Raw genomic sequence first — 17,337 nt, 5'->3', positions numbered from 1 at the left:
CAAACAAAACAAACAAGTTCCGTTGCCTGTAGTCCGCAAGCGAAATATACCGACCGAGCGAACGCCACTTGTCGGCGGAGTTAGTGCCAACTTTTGAGGATAGAGAGTGTCACGTGGTTAGCGCAACGGTTCCACGCGCCTTTAATCTCGGTTTTCTAGACCGGAACCCCTATTTCCTTGAAATAGCTCCTCAATTATCCTCATGAGGTTGATTCCCCTTTCCAGACCCAGTACTTCTTAGAAAATCTGGTAGCGCAGAGAATCGAACCCGGGATCTCTGGATCTCTAGCCAGGAATTCTGACCGCTAGACCACAGAGGCGGTCTAAAGTGTTCCTGTACAGCCAAGAAAAATCGCGATATGTTTTGCAGGCTGAAGATAATTTTCGTGAAGAGCCCACACTAAATCTTCTTGGCTTACTGCCTTACTGGCTTCCAGATCTGTAGGTGAATGCAGCTATATTCTTTAGAACTGGGCCAACTCCCTTAATAAAGGTCACGACTGACGATATAAAAGGAAAAACAGGTTAAGGTATTACCTCAGGAAATGACAGGAAAGGGCAATGTAACCTACAAAATTCCTGCCAGATCAGTCGCGATCCCAAAACCATATCTGAACTCGAGCACTTCCGAAATACGAGGCCCTTCTAATCAGTAAACTAAAATATTTATTCGGGTGGATCATAAAGAAGATAATCTCTGGTAAAGTGAATTCGAACGAACTGGATCAAGAGAGTGTACAGGCCAGTGTTATGTTAGCTGCACTGAAACTTCGGAATTACATACCAGACACTGGCTTAGTTGTTTATAGCCCAAGAATGATAAGCAGTTTATGATATTACATATCGAGGAACTAATTGTTTACACATGTTACCCATAGTGGTACGACAGCGAAATGGAAGGAACTACTATATAGAGTGGTCATGTGGGTAAGATGGGGTGGAGGGAGGGGTATGAATGCATACGAAATATTATTGAGAAAACCTCTTCGAAGACCTAGACAAAGGTGACTGGTTATAATTAAGATTTATCTTAACGAGTTTAGTTGTAAGGATTGGAATGAAAGTGGCTCAAGAACGTGTTCAATTACAGGATTTCGTATTGCCACTTCATTTAGTGTGACTATGGACAGGTTGTGGATTGGTAACTGGATTTATTGAACACTTATACACGCAACTTGTAACTAAAAGTAACTATAGAGCTGTCACTGATTCACATACTCTACAGTTCACTACAGCACGCGCCAAGTCTTTTCAGTTTTCTGTGTCCTCACCAGTCATTGTTCAGTAACGTCTTCTAACGGCGGACGTTTCCCTTACTTTGGGTTCCCGAACTATCCCCGTGCCTGAGTTGCCTGCTTCTAACAGCAACAGCTCACAACGCCTGAACTATATACAGTTCTCTGAATAATTCACTCACTCACCAACCAACTCGCTTCACTTTATTCAACTCAACTTAACTTGACACTCTCCACTCCACTCTACTCCCTATGTAGCCCCGGCACGGACCACACAGTAAACATAGCTATTCTATTTTTGTGTGCGGGTATGTTGCGGCCATTACCCAGCAAGGACCGCTGTTTACAGTAACATCAGTAACATTGAACTTTCTGGTTGTTACCTAAATGTTTATTGTGTCCTACGTACCTGTACTGGATCGTCCTCACGAGTTCCACTTGTGTAATAACTGCTTCAGAAGCATCCTTCGGCCCATATGTGGCATTATCCGTGACATTATGGACAGCCACGTTCTTGGGAATGTATACTGTGTGAGCCTGTAACATATACTGTGTTACACATACTTGAAACACTCGGGTTCTTGTTGAACCTCTCTGTGTCAGTGAACAGATTCAGAGAGGCAGGTTCTGCTAGGCCTGTCACAATCTGATCCGAGAGGTGATTAGAGACTAATATTCTGTTCCGTGTAGATCATAAACATGTTGCTTATCAATACTCAGCTTTTAGTATGTTGACGATGATCTCCGTGGTCTCGTAAGTGAACTATACCGACCGAGCGACCGCCGCATGTCGGCGAAATTAGTGCCAAATTTTGCGGTCAGGGGGTGTCGCGTGATCATACAACGGATCCCAATGGCAGTTAAACTCGGTTTTCGAGACCGGAGCCGCTATTTTTCCGTTCAAGTAGTTCCTCAATTATACTCACGAGGCTGAGTGGACCCAATTCCAGACCCACTACTTCTCAGAAAATCTGGTATCGCCAGGAATCCAACCCGGGGCCTCTGGATCTGTAGCCAGAAACTGTGACCACTAGACCACAAAAACTGTCCGATATTAAGAGGTAACATAATTTTATTAGACAATTTATATGAATTCCTCTTATTTTCTCATGAGCATGTTATGAAGGGCTGTGCAGAAAATAATATTAAGAAAAATATTTATAAATTACAAAATAGGTATCTAGAGCCTAATTCGTGAATGCATTATGAAACTTCGAATCCAAAAGGTAAGAGCAGCCCATTTAGAGGAAAAGAATCCGTAGGATAATATATGACGAAGCAGCAGATGCGAAGAGGAAATATCAAAATGCAGGAGTTTACTATTGCATAGATCTACTTTTCACCGATTATAGTGATCAAATTATGTGGGGTTAGAGGGGTGGGACATGCAGCAAGCGTGGGGAGATGAAATAATTATATACATATGACATGAACAGTACTATCTTCTGAGACAGAAAGCCTTGTAGTCCGCTGAAAGTCAACCGACGTTTTATAGAAACATATCGCCCCGTCTGGGCTCTTTTTGCCACCTGCTTACACATTGGTATTTTGTTTGGCTTATTCTTCGACCCTGAAGATGAATATGATATGTTCCTCCGAAACGTCAGTTGACTCTCAACAGATAACACGATGTTATGTCCCAGTACTCTTCACAATCACCGCTAAGAGAACCTCAAATCCTACATATAATACATTTGACCCAAAATACGAAGAGACCACTAGGAGATCTAGATATATATGGGAGGATAATATTAAAATGGATAGCAAGTGTGGTGGTTCCTTCAGACCAACATACTATGAAAAGCAACCTCCGTAGTCTAGGGGTAACGTTCCCACCTCATGACTCAAGGTACGCGGGTTCAAACCCGGCGGAGGTCGTGGAATTTTTAAGGGCACGTAAAAGATCCTTATGTCTCTAGGAGACCTCTGAGCAAAATTAGGCAAAGCTTCCCGCCCAAGTAGTTTCAAATGTCTCCGGTAGATGGGGAAGCATCGGGTACCACTGCCAGCCTCGCTGGCTGAACGAGGCTGATAGCGAGCACCAGTACCGGCAGGGTATGGCGACTGGTAGACTATCAAAGGGGGACGTACAATAAACTATTAGTCACGGTGCATGGGGAAACCCACCCCCTCTAATAATAATAATAAATAATAAAACATACTATGAAGGTAAACCTAAGGCTGTTCCTGTGCTTAATTAATTGAACACTATGCCATGAAGATATTTTAGCGTGTGGGGGTACAGCTCCACCATTCTTGACCTCGACACTAGGTGGAGTTGTCCACCGGTACCCACTGGGTAGGTCCCAGAGCCGGTCTGGTCGCTGTGGAGCAAAGAAAAATATCTTGCGCCTGCCGAGAATCGAATCCCGATCGTCAAGCTCGCAGTCCGTCGCTATACCGACTGAGCTATTCTAGCTCCCAACACAACACAACATAATATACAATTAATAAATTACATAAGTTTCGTTTTATTTCGGAAAACCGGAGTACTCGGTGAAAGCCTGCCCCAGTGCAAATTTTTCCACCACAAATTTCAAACCCCAAACTAAGATATTTTTAAATTATTTCACACGTATTTGTCATTTGTTTCTCGTTTAAACACTCAGACGATTTTCAAGTTATTTCAGTGTAACAAGAATTTGGAAATACTGTAAGTTAACATCACTTTGATTCAAGTTTTACTGAAAAAGACGGAATACATTTCGATATGTAAAACGACATACCATTGGGTAATTATATAAAAGCGACAGAATTAATCCACATGAAGCTGATTCTAAGTAGAGGAACAGGAAATGTCAGTTAGGGGAAAGCTCGACACTGTTGACGAACTTGCACCAATAGGCACGGTGAGCATAATAAAGTAAGGTCCTTGACAGAGGCGGTAAAAATGTTGAAGAAGCACATGACAAAGAAACATGTAACCTCCGGTTTCATTAGTATTGTCAACGAATTTCAAAATTGCACCCCATTTGTCACTATTTTGTACAATGCAAGCGAAAGCTTAAATCAGAAAATAGTAATTGCCTCTCGACACAACGTACACTTGTTTCTAGCTGCATTCAGACGTGTCTTTCAGCAACCAGGCCACAAACACGCCAAAGTTAGCAACAGTCAACAAAATAATGCCTAGGAAGAACTTTCCTTTCATCCCGTTGGTTCTCAGTTCTCCCACAATCACATACCTGTTGAAATGCAGCTTGGAAGAGGTTATCGGGGAAGATGTTTCTGTGAAAAGAAATATAGCCTTGATTTAATATGTGCCTCTGTTATCATCGGTTAAGCATTTAAAAGAGCAGTGGTTTTATATGTACCAACTCCTCTTAACATTAAACAACTCAGCATCTTTCTCACAAACTATATTTACGGGTTTCTTATGATTATTAGAATAAACCAGGGTTATTTCCTTAAACAATTTTAACCAACTGGGTTTCGTAATGGTGAAGCAGTGTGTGTGTGTGTAAGTTTTTCTGAAGTAAGAACTGTATTTTAAATATTATTCAGATGAATTTCAAGCTAGAAAGGATTATTCAGTGCTCATTCACTAACTGGTCCTCTCCTCAACACACACACGCCTCTATGCAACAGGTGTTACCGTTGTGAGATGATAACTCTCTCACACACACCCATAATGCAATGTACTCAACTATATTTCATACCACAAGATAGAACTCTCCAGAATTCCTAAAATTCACAATGAAAATGCAGCCCTGTCACCTATAGATTTAATTAGGGCGCTGACTTTGCATGGAATGCTCATATAATCACTGATATTTGAATTAATCCATCTGCTATTGAAATGATGGAATGTGATGGATAAGTAGAAGGAAAATAAATTGGTACAGAGCAGTAATTTGCTGCTGGTCTTCACCAGCACAGTCGTCCCTAGTTTCAGGCCTGGTCGAGACCCATGGCTATACAGAATGTCCCAGGAGGAAAGGACCAAACTTCGGGAGGGTGTTCCTTATGTTAAAGTATGCCGATATAACCCAAAACACCTATGTCCAAAGTCGAACGGTTACGGAGATAATGGCCCAAGGAAAGTGTGGTCTTCTAGCGGGTCCACGGATTATACCTATCAGCTAAGAGGCCTTATCTTTGTTTGTCCTTGAGTGCCGTGATTCACCCTAGCCGTGCTTATGTAGTTGGCTTTATCAGAACGCGCAGTCAGCACGTTATGTCAGCGCTTGCCATTCATGTGTCATGTATAGTGCTTGGAAACCCTAAGGACAATTATGACATGGCGGGCGAGTATTTTGTACTTAAAGTTTATGGCTTCATGTCACTCACAAGTTAGTTTGATGTTACGTACATTATTAACATTACAGAATCCACATATTCCTGCCAGTTTTAATATGTATTTTGTAATCAACAAGTGTGTAACGCCGGTCAAAATTTGACACTTCTCTGGCCATTATCTCCGTAACCGTTCAACTTTGGATATAGGTGTTTTGGGTTATATCGGCATACTTTAACATAAGGAACACCCTCCCGAAGTTTGGTCCATTCCTCCTGGGACACCTGTATATTTGCTTCTTCCGAGGGGCCTCTGACTACTACTGTCCAGAAATCGGAGAAAAGACATTGCACATACTTTATTATAAAAGACTGGCATTGATTAGGTTACCATAGAAGATAAATTTATTATTGTACTGTAGGCCATTGTTAGTTATTGAAACCGAACAACAGTGAAACCCGTCTGACCGATAAAGCAGGTTTCGAGATACTCTACAATTCGTGTGAAGCTGACTACTCACCTCCATCTTGTGCCGAGGTCAAAATTGTGGAAATATATCTCCACTCCGCCATATATCTTCATAGCATAGTACTTAATTGATTAAGCACAGGAACAACTTAATCTTTACATTTTACCTAACGTCAAGTATAGAATTTCTCAATAGCATTGACAATGTACCGAAAGTCTTTGCATCCTATTCTATGTCTGAATGCAGGACTTGACCTTAGCCTGCGACTGATTAACTAGCTGCCGTACTAATTTATTTTATCACAAATAATCAAATAAAATCAAAGTAATTAAAGCAAACCCTAAATCTGGCCTGCGACAAGTATAGTGTCCTTATACGAGCGTACAAAACGGAATGGGGAATGATAAAGAACGTGGGAAAACCTTCTCTGGCCTCTTCTAAGGCACTGTCCCATTGGTCTGGAAAGACTGAGGAAACCTGATTCACAATGAACCTTCGAGCCGAGAATCGAACTCGAGAACTCCTCAATACGAAGCAGTAGTGCACAGCGGCGTTGTGCGTACACTCGCACCAGTACAGTCTCGTGCTTGGGTCATCACGTGGGCTGCAGCCGAGCTTGCTTGTCTCAACTTGACGTCAAATGAGCCACCTTAATCTCACTTACATGTTTATTACTGCCGATTATTTACACGCGTCACAAGTGCTTGTGATTTTTACGTCAGTGGTTACCTAACTGTGGTTCGAATGTCCTTCATGCTATTATTTGCCGTGTTCTTTCTTGTGTTAAAACTTAAAACATGTTGAAGGTGCGAAACTTCGATGTAATGTCTAAAATATTTAGATTCTGAGAATGTTTACTAACCGCCATTACGAAAAGAAAATAAATATGAAGATGTATATTTATCAGTTTTCAATTCTGGCCGATTAACTGCTTCGAACAGTCTTCTTCAGCAGTTTGCGGTTATTCCCTCCTCTTACGGAATCCAGAGGTTTGTCACGGGTGTTTGAGAACAGGGTGTTGAGGAGAATATTTGGACCGAAGAGAGATGAAGTGACAGGAGGTTGGAGAAAACTGCATAATGAGGAGCTTCGTAACTTGTACTCTACTTCAAGTATATTAGAATGATCAAGTCAATAAGGATGAGGTGGGCATGGCATGTAGCCCGAATATTAAAATGGTTCTTAGAGAGATAGGATGGAATGGTATGGATTGGATTGATCTGACTCAGGATAGGGAACAGTGGAGGGCTCTTGTGAACACAGTAATGAACCTTCGGGTTCCATAAAATGCTGGGAAATTCTTGAGTAGCTGCACAATTGGCGGCTCCTTCAGAAGGGCTCAGTTCCACGAGTAGGTAAGAGGTTTATCACAAATGTCCACTATTCGTACCTATTCTGAGCCAGTTCAATCCAATCTACACTGTCACAAATGATTCATGTAATATGTAGGTGGTTACTTTCCATGGTGCTTTTCTGATAAAATTTGCGTGGATTTCTAATTTCCACCATGTATACTACACGCCCCGTCCGTCTCATCCTTACTTCGATCATCCTAAGAATACTTCATAGAGATGACAAATTAGGAAACTTTTCTACATGTAGCTTTTCATCTTCCTGCTACTTTCTCTCTCTTAGGTGCAATTTTCTCTTTAGCGCCATATTCTTAATACTCAATCTAACCTACGTTCTTATCTCAGGGCGAGAGACAAAATTCAAGCCCAATAAGAAATAACAAATAAAATTATAGTTTTGTGGGTCGGTAATTCTTGCTATAGCTGTAATACTTGGGAAAACTTAAGCATTACGTTTGGAATTATGAATTGTTTCCAGAGTAACTTCTTGGTGTTGCTGTGTTTATTATGGAAATTGTTACGATACCTTATTATTTTTATGAATTTTTATCATAAGATATACAGCAGCCGATCACAGTGGCCGCGCGATCTAGGGCATGAAATGTTTTCGCCCACTCAGACACTGGGATCGTGGAATCGAATCACACTCGAGACATGGATATCTNTATGCGAGATATTTCATTTGAAGGAGAAAGCTCTAGATCGCATCAAGTGGAGGAACTGTTTTGGAAGAGACTGTGGACCTGTCGTCTTGACAGATTACTGATGAATGAATGAATAGGTAGCTGCCTTGCGACGGACTGATCACCCATCCAGGGCGTACTACCGACTGTCTATAAGACTACAATTTCAGAATTAATTAATTTTCAATGGGCACATGCCAGAAAGCTTAATCCGTTAAGGTATAAAAAAATACATGTAGCAAACAAGTTAAATTAAATTAAATTAAATTAAAAGTGAAATGAGACGCGAAAATAGCGTAATCGGCCAGACAGCCATAAAATGCTTATTAAATGTTCTAGAATTAACCCACCTTCCGAGGTCAAGAATTCCGTCCAAGATGTGCGCCTTCCGGCCAATGTTTTCTTCGCCATAGACCACTTTCCTGTGGGGATCACCAGGATGTATTGACAGCACTAGGACTGTACCCAGGATCGCATTGATGAGTGACGTTAATACAAAGTAGACCAGCATCCTGGCGGCTATCTTCCCGTTCGCACTGGCGTTCAGCTTTGCACTGCCTGTGGAGAATCCGTTTAAATGCCTTAACAATTGCCGTGAAAAGGTCGGGACTGAAAGAATTTCTTTAATAAACTGGGATGACATCGCTGATATAAAGGAAGATAGTCATGTTTTTCTATTGTTAACAAGCAGAACACATAACACTATTACTTACTTACTTACTCATGAAGCTGAGCACTTCTTGAGGAGCCGCCAATTCTGCAGCTACTCAAGAATTCCCAGCATTTTATGGAACCCGAAGTTTCATCACCGTGTCCACACCCCTCCACTGGTTCCTATCCAGAGCCAGATCTATCCAATCCAGATCATCCCATCCTATCTCTCTAAGATCCATTCTAATATTGACCACCCACATACGCCTTGGTCTTCCCTGTGGTCTCTTTCCTACTGGCTTTCCCACCAATATCCTATACGCATTCCTCGTCTCCCCCATTCGTGCTACATGACCTGCTCACCTCATGATCCTTGACTTTATCATTCTAATTATACTTGGAGAAGAGTACAAGTTATGAAGCTCCTCATTATGCAGTTTTCTCCAACCTCCTGTCACACATAACAGTATACAGAGATAAAATATATCGTTCCCTGTATTTTGTTAAATATAGACCACATCGAAAATAATATCAAATACGAGTATTACAAACATTAATGAAATCTGTATATTAGGTTATATATCAAATTTGCCTTGAATTTCTCTTCTCCATTAAGTCTAAACCGGCCCAGGGTCCTACCCAGTCCTCTATTAAATGCGAACCTGGGTTCTGATCCCCAGAGGTAATAAGGTAGGGGTGTGAAGCTGATCACTCACGCCATCTAATGCCGAAGTTTAGAGTGGTGGAACCGTAACTCCACCCCCCCATATGTTTTCATGGCAGTGTACAGGGATAACTTTGCCTTTGCCGTTAATAATTAGACGGTTAAGTCTGATCTGATATTTACCGAAGTAGGTAGGTACTGGAAACAACCTCTGTGGTCTAGTGGCCAGAGTTCCTGGTTACAGATACAGAGGTCCCGGGTTCTATTCTCGGCGTTACCAGATTTTCTGAAAAGTAATGGTCCGGAACGGGGTCCACTCAGCCTCGTGAGGATAATTGAGGAGTTATTTCAAGGAAATAGCGGCTCCGGTCTAGAAAACCGAGATTAACGGCCGTCGGGATTCGTTGCGCTGACCACGTGACACCCTCTATCCGCTAAAGTTACTACTAACTTCGCCGACGAGCGGCGGTCGCTCGGTCGGTATAGTTCGCTTACGGACTACAGACCACGGAGTTTGTTTTGTTTCTTAGTTTTGTACTGGATATGAAGTGCCTGTCCTTCAGTATGTTCGTCTCCGAAGTTACGTACACTACGCATTTTGGTGGAATTGTCATTGCTGTCTGTGCTAAGAGCTGATACGGAATTTAATTATAATCAGTGTAAGTCGAAGTTTAGCACTACGTTGCATGAGCTCTTACTGAAATTTATAATTTGTCTGAAAAATTACCGCGAGTCAAAAGAACTGCTAAATCTTTACGTAGTTTTGTGTATTTAAATCTTTACATTTTCCGGTGGTATACAGAGAGACAAAATCATCTGAACGGAATGGTAAGAACCATTTCCTATATACCCATTGGCAACAGTTCACTTACCTGCTATAAGGCTTGCAATGATTAAGGGAAGAATCAGCAACTTCAGTAGCCTCATGAAAATTTCTCCGGGATAAGATATAACCATCACAGCATCCGGACTTAGTTTTAAAGGCCGTAACACAAATCCTGCGAAAGAAGATTAACGGAGTAACTTCACATGGGCAAAGTTTAGTACTTTATGTTAGTGAACAGGTAAATCCGATCACAGTGGCCGCGCGGTCAAAGGCATGAACCGTATTCAACCGCACACACAGTGGGGTCGTGGATTCAAATCCCACTCAAGGCATGGATATCTCTATCTTTGTGCGTTTCTTCGGTGTTTGTGTTATTCTATGTGTAGGTAGCGGCCTTGCGACTGGCTGATCTCCTGTCCAAGTAGTTCTACCGACTCTGTATACACGTACTTACTTACTTACGGAGTTGAGCCCTTCTTGAGGAGAAGCCAAATCTGCAGCTACTCAATAATTTCCCATAATTTTATGGAAACCGAAAGTTCATTACCGTGTTCACAAGAACCCTCCACTCTTCCCTATCCTGAGCCAGATCAATTCAATCCATACCATCCCATCCTATCTCTCTAAGATCCATTTTAATATTGCCCACCCACCTACTGCTTGGTCTTTCCATTGGTCCCTTTCCTTGTTGCTTTCTCACCAATATCCTATATGCATTCCTCCTCTTCCCTATTCATGCTAGATGCCCAGCCCATCTCATCCTCCTTGACTTGAACATTCTGTTATATTTGGAGAACGGTACAATTTATGAAGCTACTCATGTTAGGTGGGTCCCTTGTCACCACTGCACGGCGCGTCCTCAGGTTGCGAATGGAGGGGACGCCCTCCAGGTATGGAGGGAAGCTGCGAATATATTGAACAAGGTGTCGCGGACAGCAGACAAGGGGTTGTCCTCCAGATTGGAGGTTGGGTGTGGGGCTAACAACTCCTCACCATAAGAAATAAACTTGTTACGGAAATTCTCAAGAAGCCTCGGACCTGGACGGATTCCTTGGATAAATGACCGACTGTGTATAGGATTAAGAAACTGAAAAAGCAGCCGAGGTCCAACAAATGGACTATAGAGCTATAGATAGATAGACGGAACACGTAAAAACGTATCGCGCAGGTGACACAATGTATATGTGTATGTCCTGTTACTAGAATGTAGAACATCATAATATAAGGACAACTAATGAACCACTCGAAAAATTAGGGGAGTTCAGATATTTAGAATTGATAGTAACTTTAGAACCTAGATAGCTTATTCGGTGACTAAAGGCTAAGGCTTTCCGATAAATGTACCTCTAAAGAGCAGCACAGCTTATTTGCAGCAAGACGTTTTTCCTCAACTTCCCACTCTTCATAGCTTGTGTACTCATTGAAATCTTTATTTATATATATTTATAAATGAGTATATTATGTATGAGTGGTCCAGTCGAGTGGTTATCCGTGGAGACCGCAGATAGAGACAGAAATTGTTACATTTTCCTTTCAAAATCTCAACGTTCTCTATCATTTCTTTCCACGGAGCTTCTGGTACTAGCAGTTAGTCTGTAGGATATCTCAGTAGTTAAAACATTACGTAACACTCTTATTTGAATAAAAAGAACATAATCAGGATGCTTGTAGCCAGTAATTATGCAGTTGTTAACAATTTTCAGCATCGGTTTTCCACCCTCATCAGTGTAGGTTTCGACGCAACAGATCAACTACAGATCAGTTCTTTTGCATTCGTCAGATCATCATCATCAGTAATCTGTCAAGACGACAGGTCCACAGTCTCTTCCAAAACAATTCCTCCACTTAATGCGATCTAGAGCTTTCTCCTTCAAATGAAAATATCCTCTTCTGTTCCCAAGGTCATCCAACATCTTCTTACGTCTTCTTCCTCGTCTTCTGGTCACTTCTATCCGCCCCCCTATCTTTCCTTCGATAGCTTCTTTTAGAAGGCAGTTTCTGCGTAAAACATGACCAATCCAATTAGCCTTCCGTTTTCTTATTTCATGTAGGATATTCCTCTGCTCACTGACTCTAATTAACACTTCTTCATTTCTCACATAATCGGTCCAACTGATCTTCTCCATTCTTCTCCAACACCACATTTCGAAACTTTCCAGATGTTTCTGATCTACTGCCCTAAGTCAGATATTGGAGAAAAATTGGAGTATGATGAGGCAGTACATCAGCCATTGACGGACTTCAGGAAAGCCTATGATTCAGTTAGGAGGGCAGTATTGTACAATATTCTAATACAGTTTGGGATACCCATGAAACTAGTTAGGTTGATTAAAATGTGTTTAAACGAAACGTATAGTAAAGTCCGTGTAGGTAAACATTTGTCTGATAAATTTCCTATCCAGAATAGTCTAAAACGAGGAGATGCTTTATCGCCACTCCTTTTCAACTTTGCCTTAGAATATGCAATTAGGAAGGTCCAGGGAAACCAGGTGGGGGTTGGAGAAAACTGCATAATGAGGAGCTTAATACCTTGCATGATCAAGTCAAGGAGGATGAGATGGGCAAGTCATGTAGCACGAATGGGAGCGACGAGGAATGCGTATAGGATATTGGTGGGAAAGCCAGAAGGATAGACACCACAGGGAAGACCAAGACGTTTGTGGGAAGCCGTTATGTCTTTTGTCAGCATTTTACATTCCCGAAAATGATTCAGCAAACTTGAATTATATTTGATATTTGTTGCTCAACATTGATGCCAGTCCGTATCAGTCCAATGCAGTATATACTTTCCAAAAAGCTCAGATTAAATTTACTAATTTTCTCAAAAAATAGCTCGTAGTTCGGAAAGTTGGCCCTTCAGTAAAATGTAGGTCTACCAGTGATGAAGAGCTGCCTGTGCAACATTAAGGCTTGTGTTCCGGAATAACATACGTTGAGATTATAACGAAGCATACTTCATAGGCTCATGCAGAGTAGTATTATGTGCCATCAGCTGAAGAATTTCTTTGGAATTTTGTGACGTGAATATAAACTAAAAACTGTAGGAAGAATTTTATTTGCAGTCTTATTGGTGACATGGGAGAATATTTCTATACATAGATATCAGATTCCGCGAACCGTGATAGCGCAGTCGGTATAGCGACTGGCTACTGGCTGAACGACTAAGGGGTCGGAGTACGAGTCCCGGTAGGGTCAAGAATTTTCTCTTCTCCAAATCGTCCAGACCGGCTCTGGAGTCTATCCAACCTCCTACCCAATGGGTACAGGGAGCTCTTTCCTCGGGAATAAAGCGGCCGGGGCTTGAAGCTGACCACTCACCTCCAGCTAGTGTCGAGGTCAAGAAATTATGGATTATACATCCACTCCCCCATACGCTTTCATGGCGTAGTGCTTAATTATTTTTGTTGACCTCAGATTCCAAACCTTTGTTTACCGATTTTTCTTCAAAGTGACGTGTCATATAAAGTAATAGTCTAGTATACATATCACAAATTGTAGAACTCGTTAAAATCTGCTATGAATAGTAATTTCTGTTTCTTCTGATACTTAAATATTACTTCGCATAAATGACGATATATGTACTATAGGCCTACAGAACACTGTTTAAATAATGGAGTTAGACTTAATCTGACAGCGATTTCTATGCAAGATCTAGGTCCCTGAAGGCCATAAAGAAGTAAGATCTTGTAATTCACACATAATAATTGTTTTCCCCCATCTGACTTGAGAAAAATAGGAAGTAAAATATACGGCTCTAGACCTCCTAAAGGTAAATATCTCTCAATGTATTTGTCTATAGTTCTAGCATATTCTGAAAATATATTTGCTCTTATTCTCATGCTCGGCTGCGGTATCAAAGTAGAAATGTACTCATACAATGCACGGCCATATGTGTGACTTTTGAAAAGTTTGCTTGTAGGCTTCACTTATTTTCCGGCATACGTAGTGGCTGAAAAAAAGCATTGATTCTACATGTATACCAATAGTAACAACAGTAATTTATTTGGAGTGCGTACACTATTTATGTATCATGAAACAGATGCAATGAGTTAATTTTATGATAAAACCAATTGCTGAATTCAACAAGCAGTTCGAAAAGATTCTACAGTTTTTCTTTTAAATAATCCTTCCAGGCGCACTATAGCCCTGGGGTTGACTCATCCTCTAACAGAAATAGATACCAGGAGGTAAAGGGCGATCGGCGCGTAAGGCTAACAACCTCAGCATCATCTGTGAGCCGACTGTCTACATGATGTGGGACCCTCTACATCTCACAACCCCACCGGCCTCCACGGCCTGTTACAGGATAGCTTTACCTTTTTTACATGTATACTGTCTATTTTCCAAGAAACACACCTGAGTGACTGTGAGCCGGGATATAGTAGTCGGTATAGCGACTATCTACGGGCTGGACGACCAAGAGTTCGGAGTTCGAGTCCCGGTAAAGTCAAGAATTTTCACTTCTTCAAGTCGTCCAGACTGGCTCTGAGGTCCACTCAACCTCCTATCCAATGGGTACCGGGGGATTTTCCCCGGTGGTAAAGCGGCCGGGGCGTTAAGCTGACCACTTACCTCCAAATAGTGCCGAGATCAAAAAAATGTGGATCTGTATACCCACTCCCTCATACACCTTCATGGTGTAGTGTAGTGCACAGAGACAACTTTACTTCTACGTCTGAATGATTCTGGCTACTAGTGCCTTAATCCTATGACAGAACCAAACTTTCATCTTCGGATGTATTAGTACAACTCCGGATACAGATAATAAATCCACGGTTTCATAGCCATGACACACTTTTATTGCTATTGTTAGGTTCTGTGACTGTACCAACTGACAGATCATGTGAAACAACTGGGGGCAAACTCACCTAGGAAGAGACCAAAGAGAACTCCAGAAACTGTGGTCACGAGGAGCAGATTAGCAACCATCCACTTTCTAATGTGTGCAAATTTTCCTGAGGTGGCGACGTTTGTTTCGTTGCAATTCTTGTTAGAGATGTCTTCCTCTTCAAGATCAATCTTGGTGAAAATGTAAGTTGACTTTCCGTTGGTGTTGTTCTCCATGGTGACTTGCCTGTGTCTACAGGATTAAAACAAATATTCCCTTTTAAGGCCGCCGTTTTGTATTAATGAGTATAAACCAACAGGTGCGGGAGTGCGACTGGGTTTGGGAATTGATTTCGTATTTCTTAAAACCGTTTTGAACGTTTCTGCAAGTTCTTATTGACTGGTCCGGCTTTTGCAATTATTTACTTCGGAAGGAAATTTTTAATTTAGACGCCGGCCTCGGAAAACACTGATTATTAATGAAAATGCCAGCTCGAGGATATTCTACCCTTAACACCTCAGAATATCCGGCGTTCACACAGAATTTTTTAACGATGATTCACACGGTTATATTAATCATAACACTGCTCTAGAAATTGACAAATCTTGCAAATAACGCCAAGAGGCTTCAGCAGAGGTTATATGGGCTTGCCGTGTGAAATAAGGTAGGGAAATGGTGTCGATAGCCTCGGGAGAAGTCTGTTGTAAGACTGAGGAGCCCGAGAGGTGCTCGCGACTGTTCGCGACCTTCGCGACTGCGTTAAAGCGACGGTATTGATTGCATGCCGGACGTCCGCACCATCCCCTTCCCGTCTCACACTTCTCCACAAGAGGCGCCGCACAGCTCTCAGTTTATGTTGCCAGGAATTGCCTAACTGATCAGGGTCCACGTTGTTTCGGTACCGTGAAGATCTAAACCTGCTGTCTATGATTTATTATGGACCGTATATGCTTTCATGTCAACTACACTAGACAGTGTAGCGGAAATGTGGTTCAAGTCAGAGGTGAACAAGCGCAAACTCAACAATATTTTCAACATCTCTCACCCTGCACGCAGATCCCAAGGAGTCACCTTAGTAGAAAATTACTTATTTCTCTCTACTCTCTCCTCCGATATTAAGATAAACCCCAGCTGAGCTACACCGAACTCTTGTTCTTACCATTGAGCTGCAAATGAAATCATTGCTTTTGGGGCTATTCAACTCAGTGACAGTTTCAAATTTGTATGTCTCTCTTAAGAACTGCGCATTTACAACATTAAAACTGTTGGGGAGTTCTATCTTCTGGGATATAATCCCCTGTATTCCGATGAAGTGACGTTTCGGAAAACATATCGTCTCCTTCTTCAGGGTTGAAGAATATGCCAAGCAAAAATCAGTATAAGGTAGGCAGCAACAAATCAGTTGGTTTCTTGATTGGCTTACTCTTCAACCCTGAAGATTGAGACGACATGTTCCTTCGAAACATCAGTTGGCTTTTGACGGACTACACGACTTAACATTTCAAAAGATACAAATCTTCACAACCACTGATGTGAGAACAATTCCTACATTAACGACAATTCTTGAAAGGATGGCAGGACATGTTTGTATTTTTACTGTCACTTACGAGGGGTTTGCCTGACGAATAATAATGGGTTCTGGATTTGATGACTGGGTTTATTGAACACTCACACGTTGTAACTACAAATAACTATAACACTCTAAAGATTATTGTTACTATAGCACGTGAAATAGAGCATTCAACGTCTATAAATTAATTTTAAATTGTTCCTGTCTCAATGCAACAACTATCAAAACTCACCCACACTTCACCGTGCAACAGTGAGTTTATTGGTCTTGTAGTAATACACATACATCGCGCGACATGTTTCGGCTCCTAAAGCCATCAACAGGATGTACAATTTAACGAACATTTTAAACTATTGAATTGCGCTCTTTATATGGTCCCATATGACTTAAATACTTATGTGTCTGGCTTCATATTTAGTTAATATTCAATCATATATCTAAAATTATTTTAAGTCACACATAAAATATTGTGGCGTGCCGCCTGAAAACCGGGATGTCTGAGTCAGAGCTGGCGTCCATTGATAAAACAACGGCTTGTTAAACACACGGCCGGAACAACACGCTGGAACATACCATTGCTGAGCAAAGCTCGGTAAACACTGTATAAAAACCGGAATAGTGGAGCCAGACAAGGAATTACCCAAGTAGTTACTATAGGATTCTGACGACGGTGTATAACACATGATATATTGGGTTTTCGGACTTTATTCATCGTCCTGGTTTTTTAAGATAACTAATAAAAACACGACGTTTCGGAAACTGGATCTGTTTCCGTCCTCAGGTGAAGGAAAACACCTATTCTGTTGGGTCCGTTAGAAAGAG

General features: G+C 41.5%; 1 protein-coding gene across 1 annotated transcript in view; it reads right to left on the bottom strand.

The window, feature by feature from the left end:
* LOC111872960 (excitatory amino acid transporter) overlaps nucleotides 1–15,682 on the bottom strand; it is a 28,041-nt gene extending 12,359 nt beyond the window's left edge. Inside the window, exons 1-5 of the mRNA XM_023867289.2 lie at nucleotides 14,986–15,682; nucleotides 10,164–10,289; nucleotides 8,327–8,534; nucleotides 4,421–4,463; nucleotides 1,645–1,772 (exon numbers count right to left, since the gene is read on the bottom strand). Coding sequence (XP_023723057.1) covers nucleotides 1,645–1,772; nucleotides 4,421–4,463; nucleotides 8,327–8,534; nucleotides 10,164–10,289; nucleotides 14,986–15,181 — 701 coding nt within the window. The 5' untranslated portion in view covers nucleotides 15,182–15,682. The remainder of the gene's footprint in view (nucleotides 1–1,644; nucleotides 1,773–4,420; nucleotides 4,464–8,326; nucleotides 8,535–10,163; nucleotides 10,290–14,985) is intronic.
* Nucleotides 15,683–17,337: the final 1,655 nt, after the last annotated feature.

Source organism: Cryptotermes secundus, unplaced genomic scaffold (assembly GCF_002891405.2).
Source record: "Cryptotermes secundus unplaced genomic scaffold, Csec_1.0 scaffold407, whole genome shotgun sequence".
NCBI lineage: Eukaryota > Metazoa > Arthropoda > Insecta > Blattodea > Kalotermitidae > Cryptotermes > Cryptotermes secundus.
Note: the sequence above shows the minus strand (reverse complement) of the source record. Positions and strands in the feature narration are given on the sequence as shown.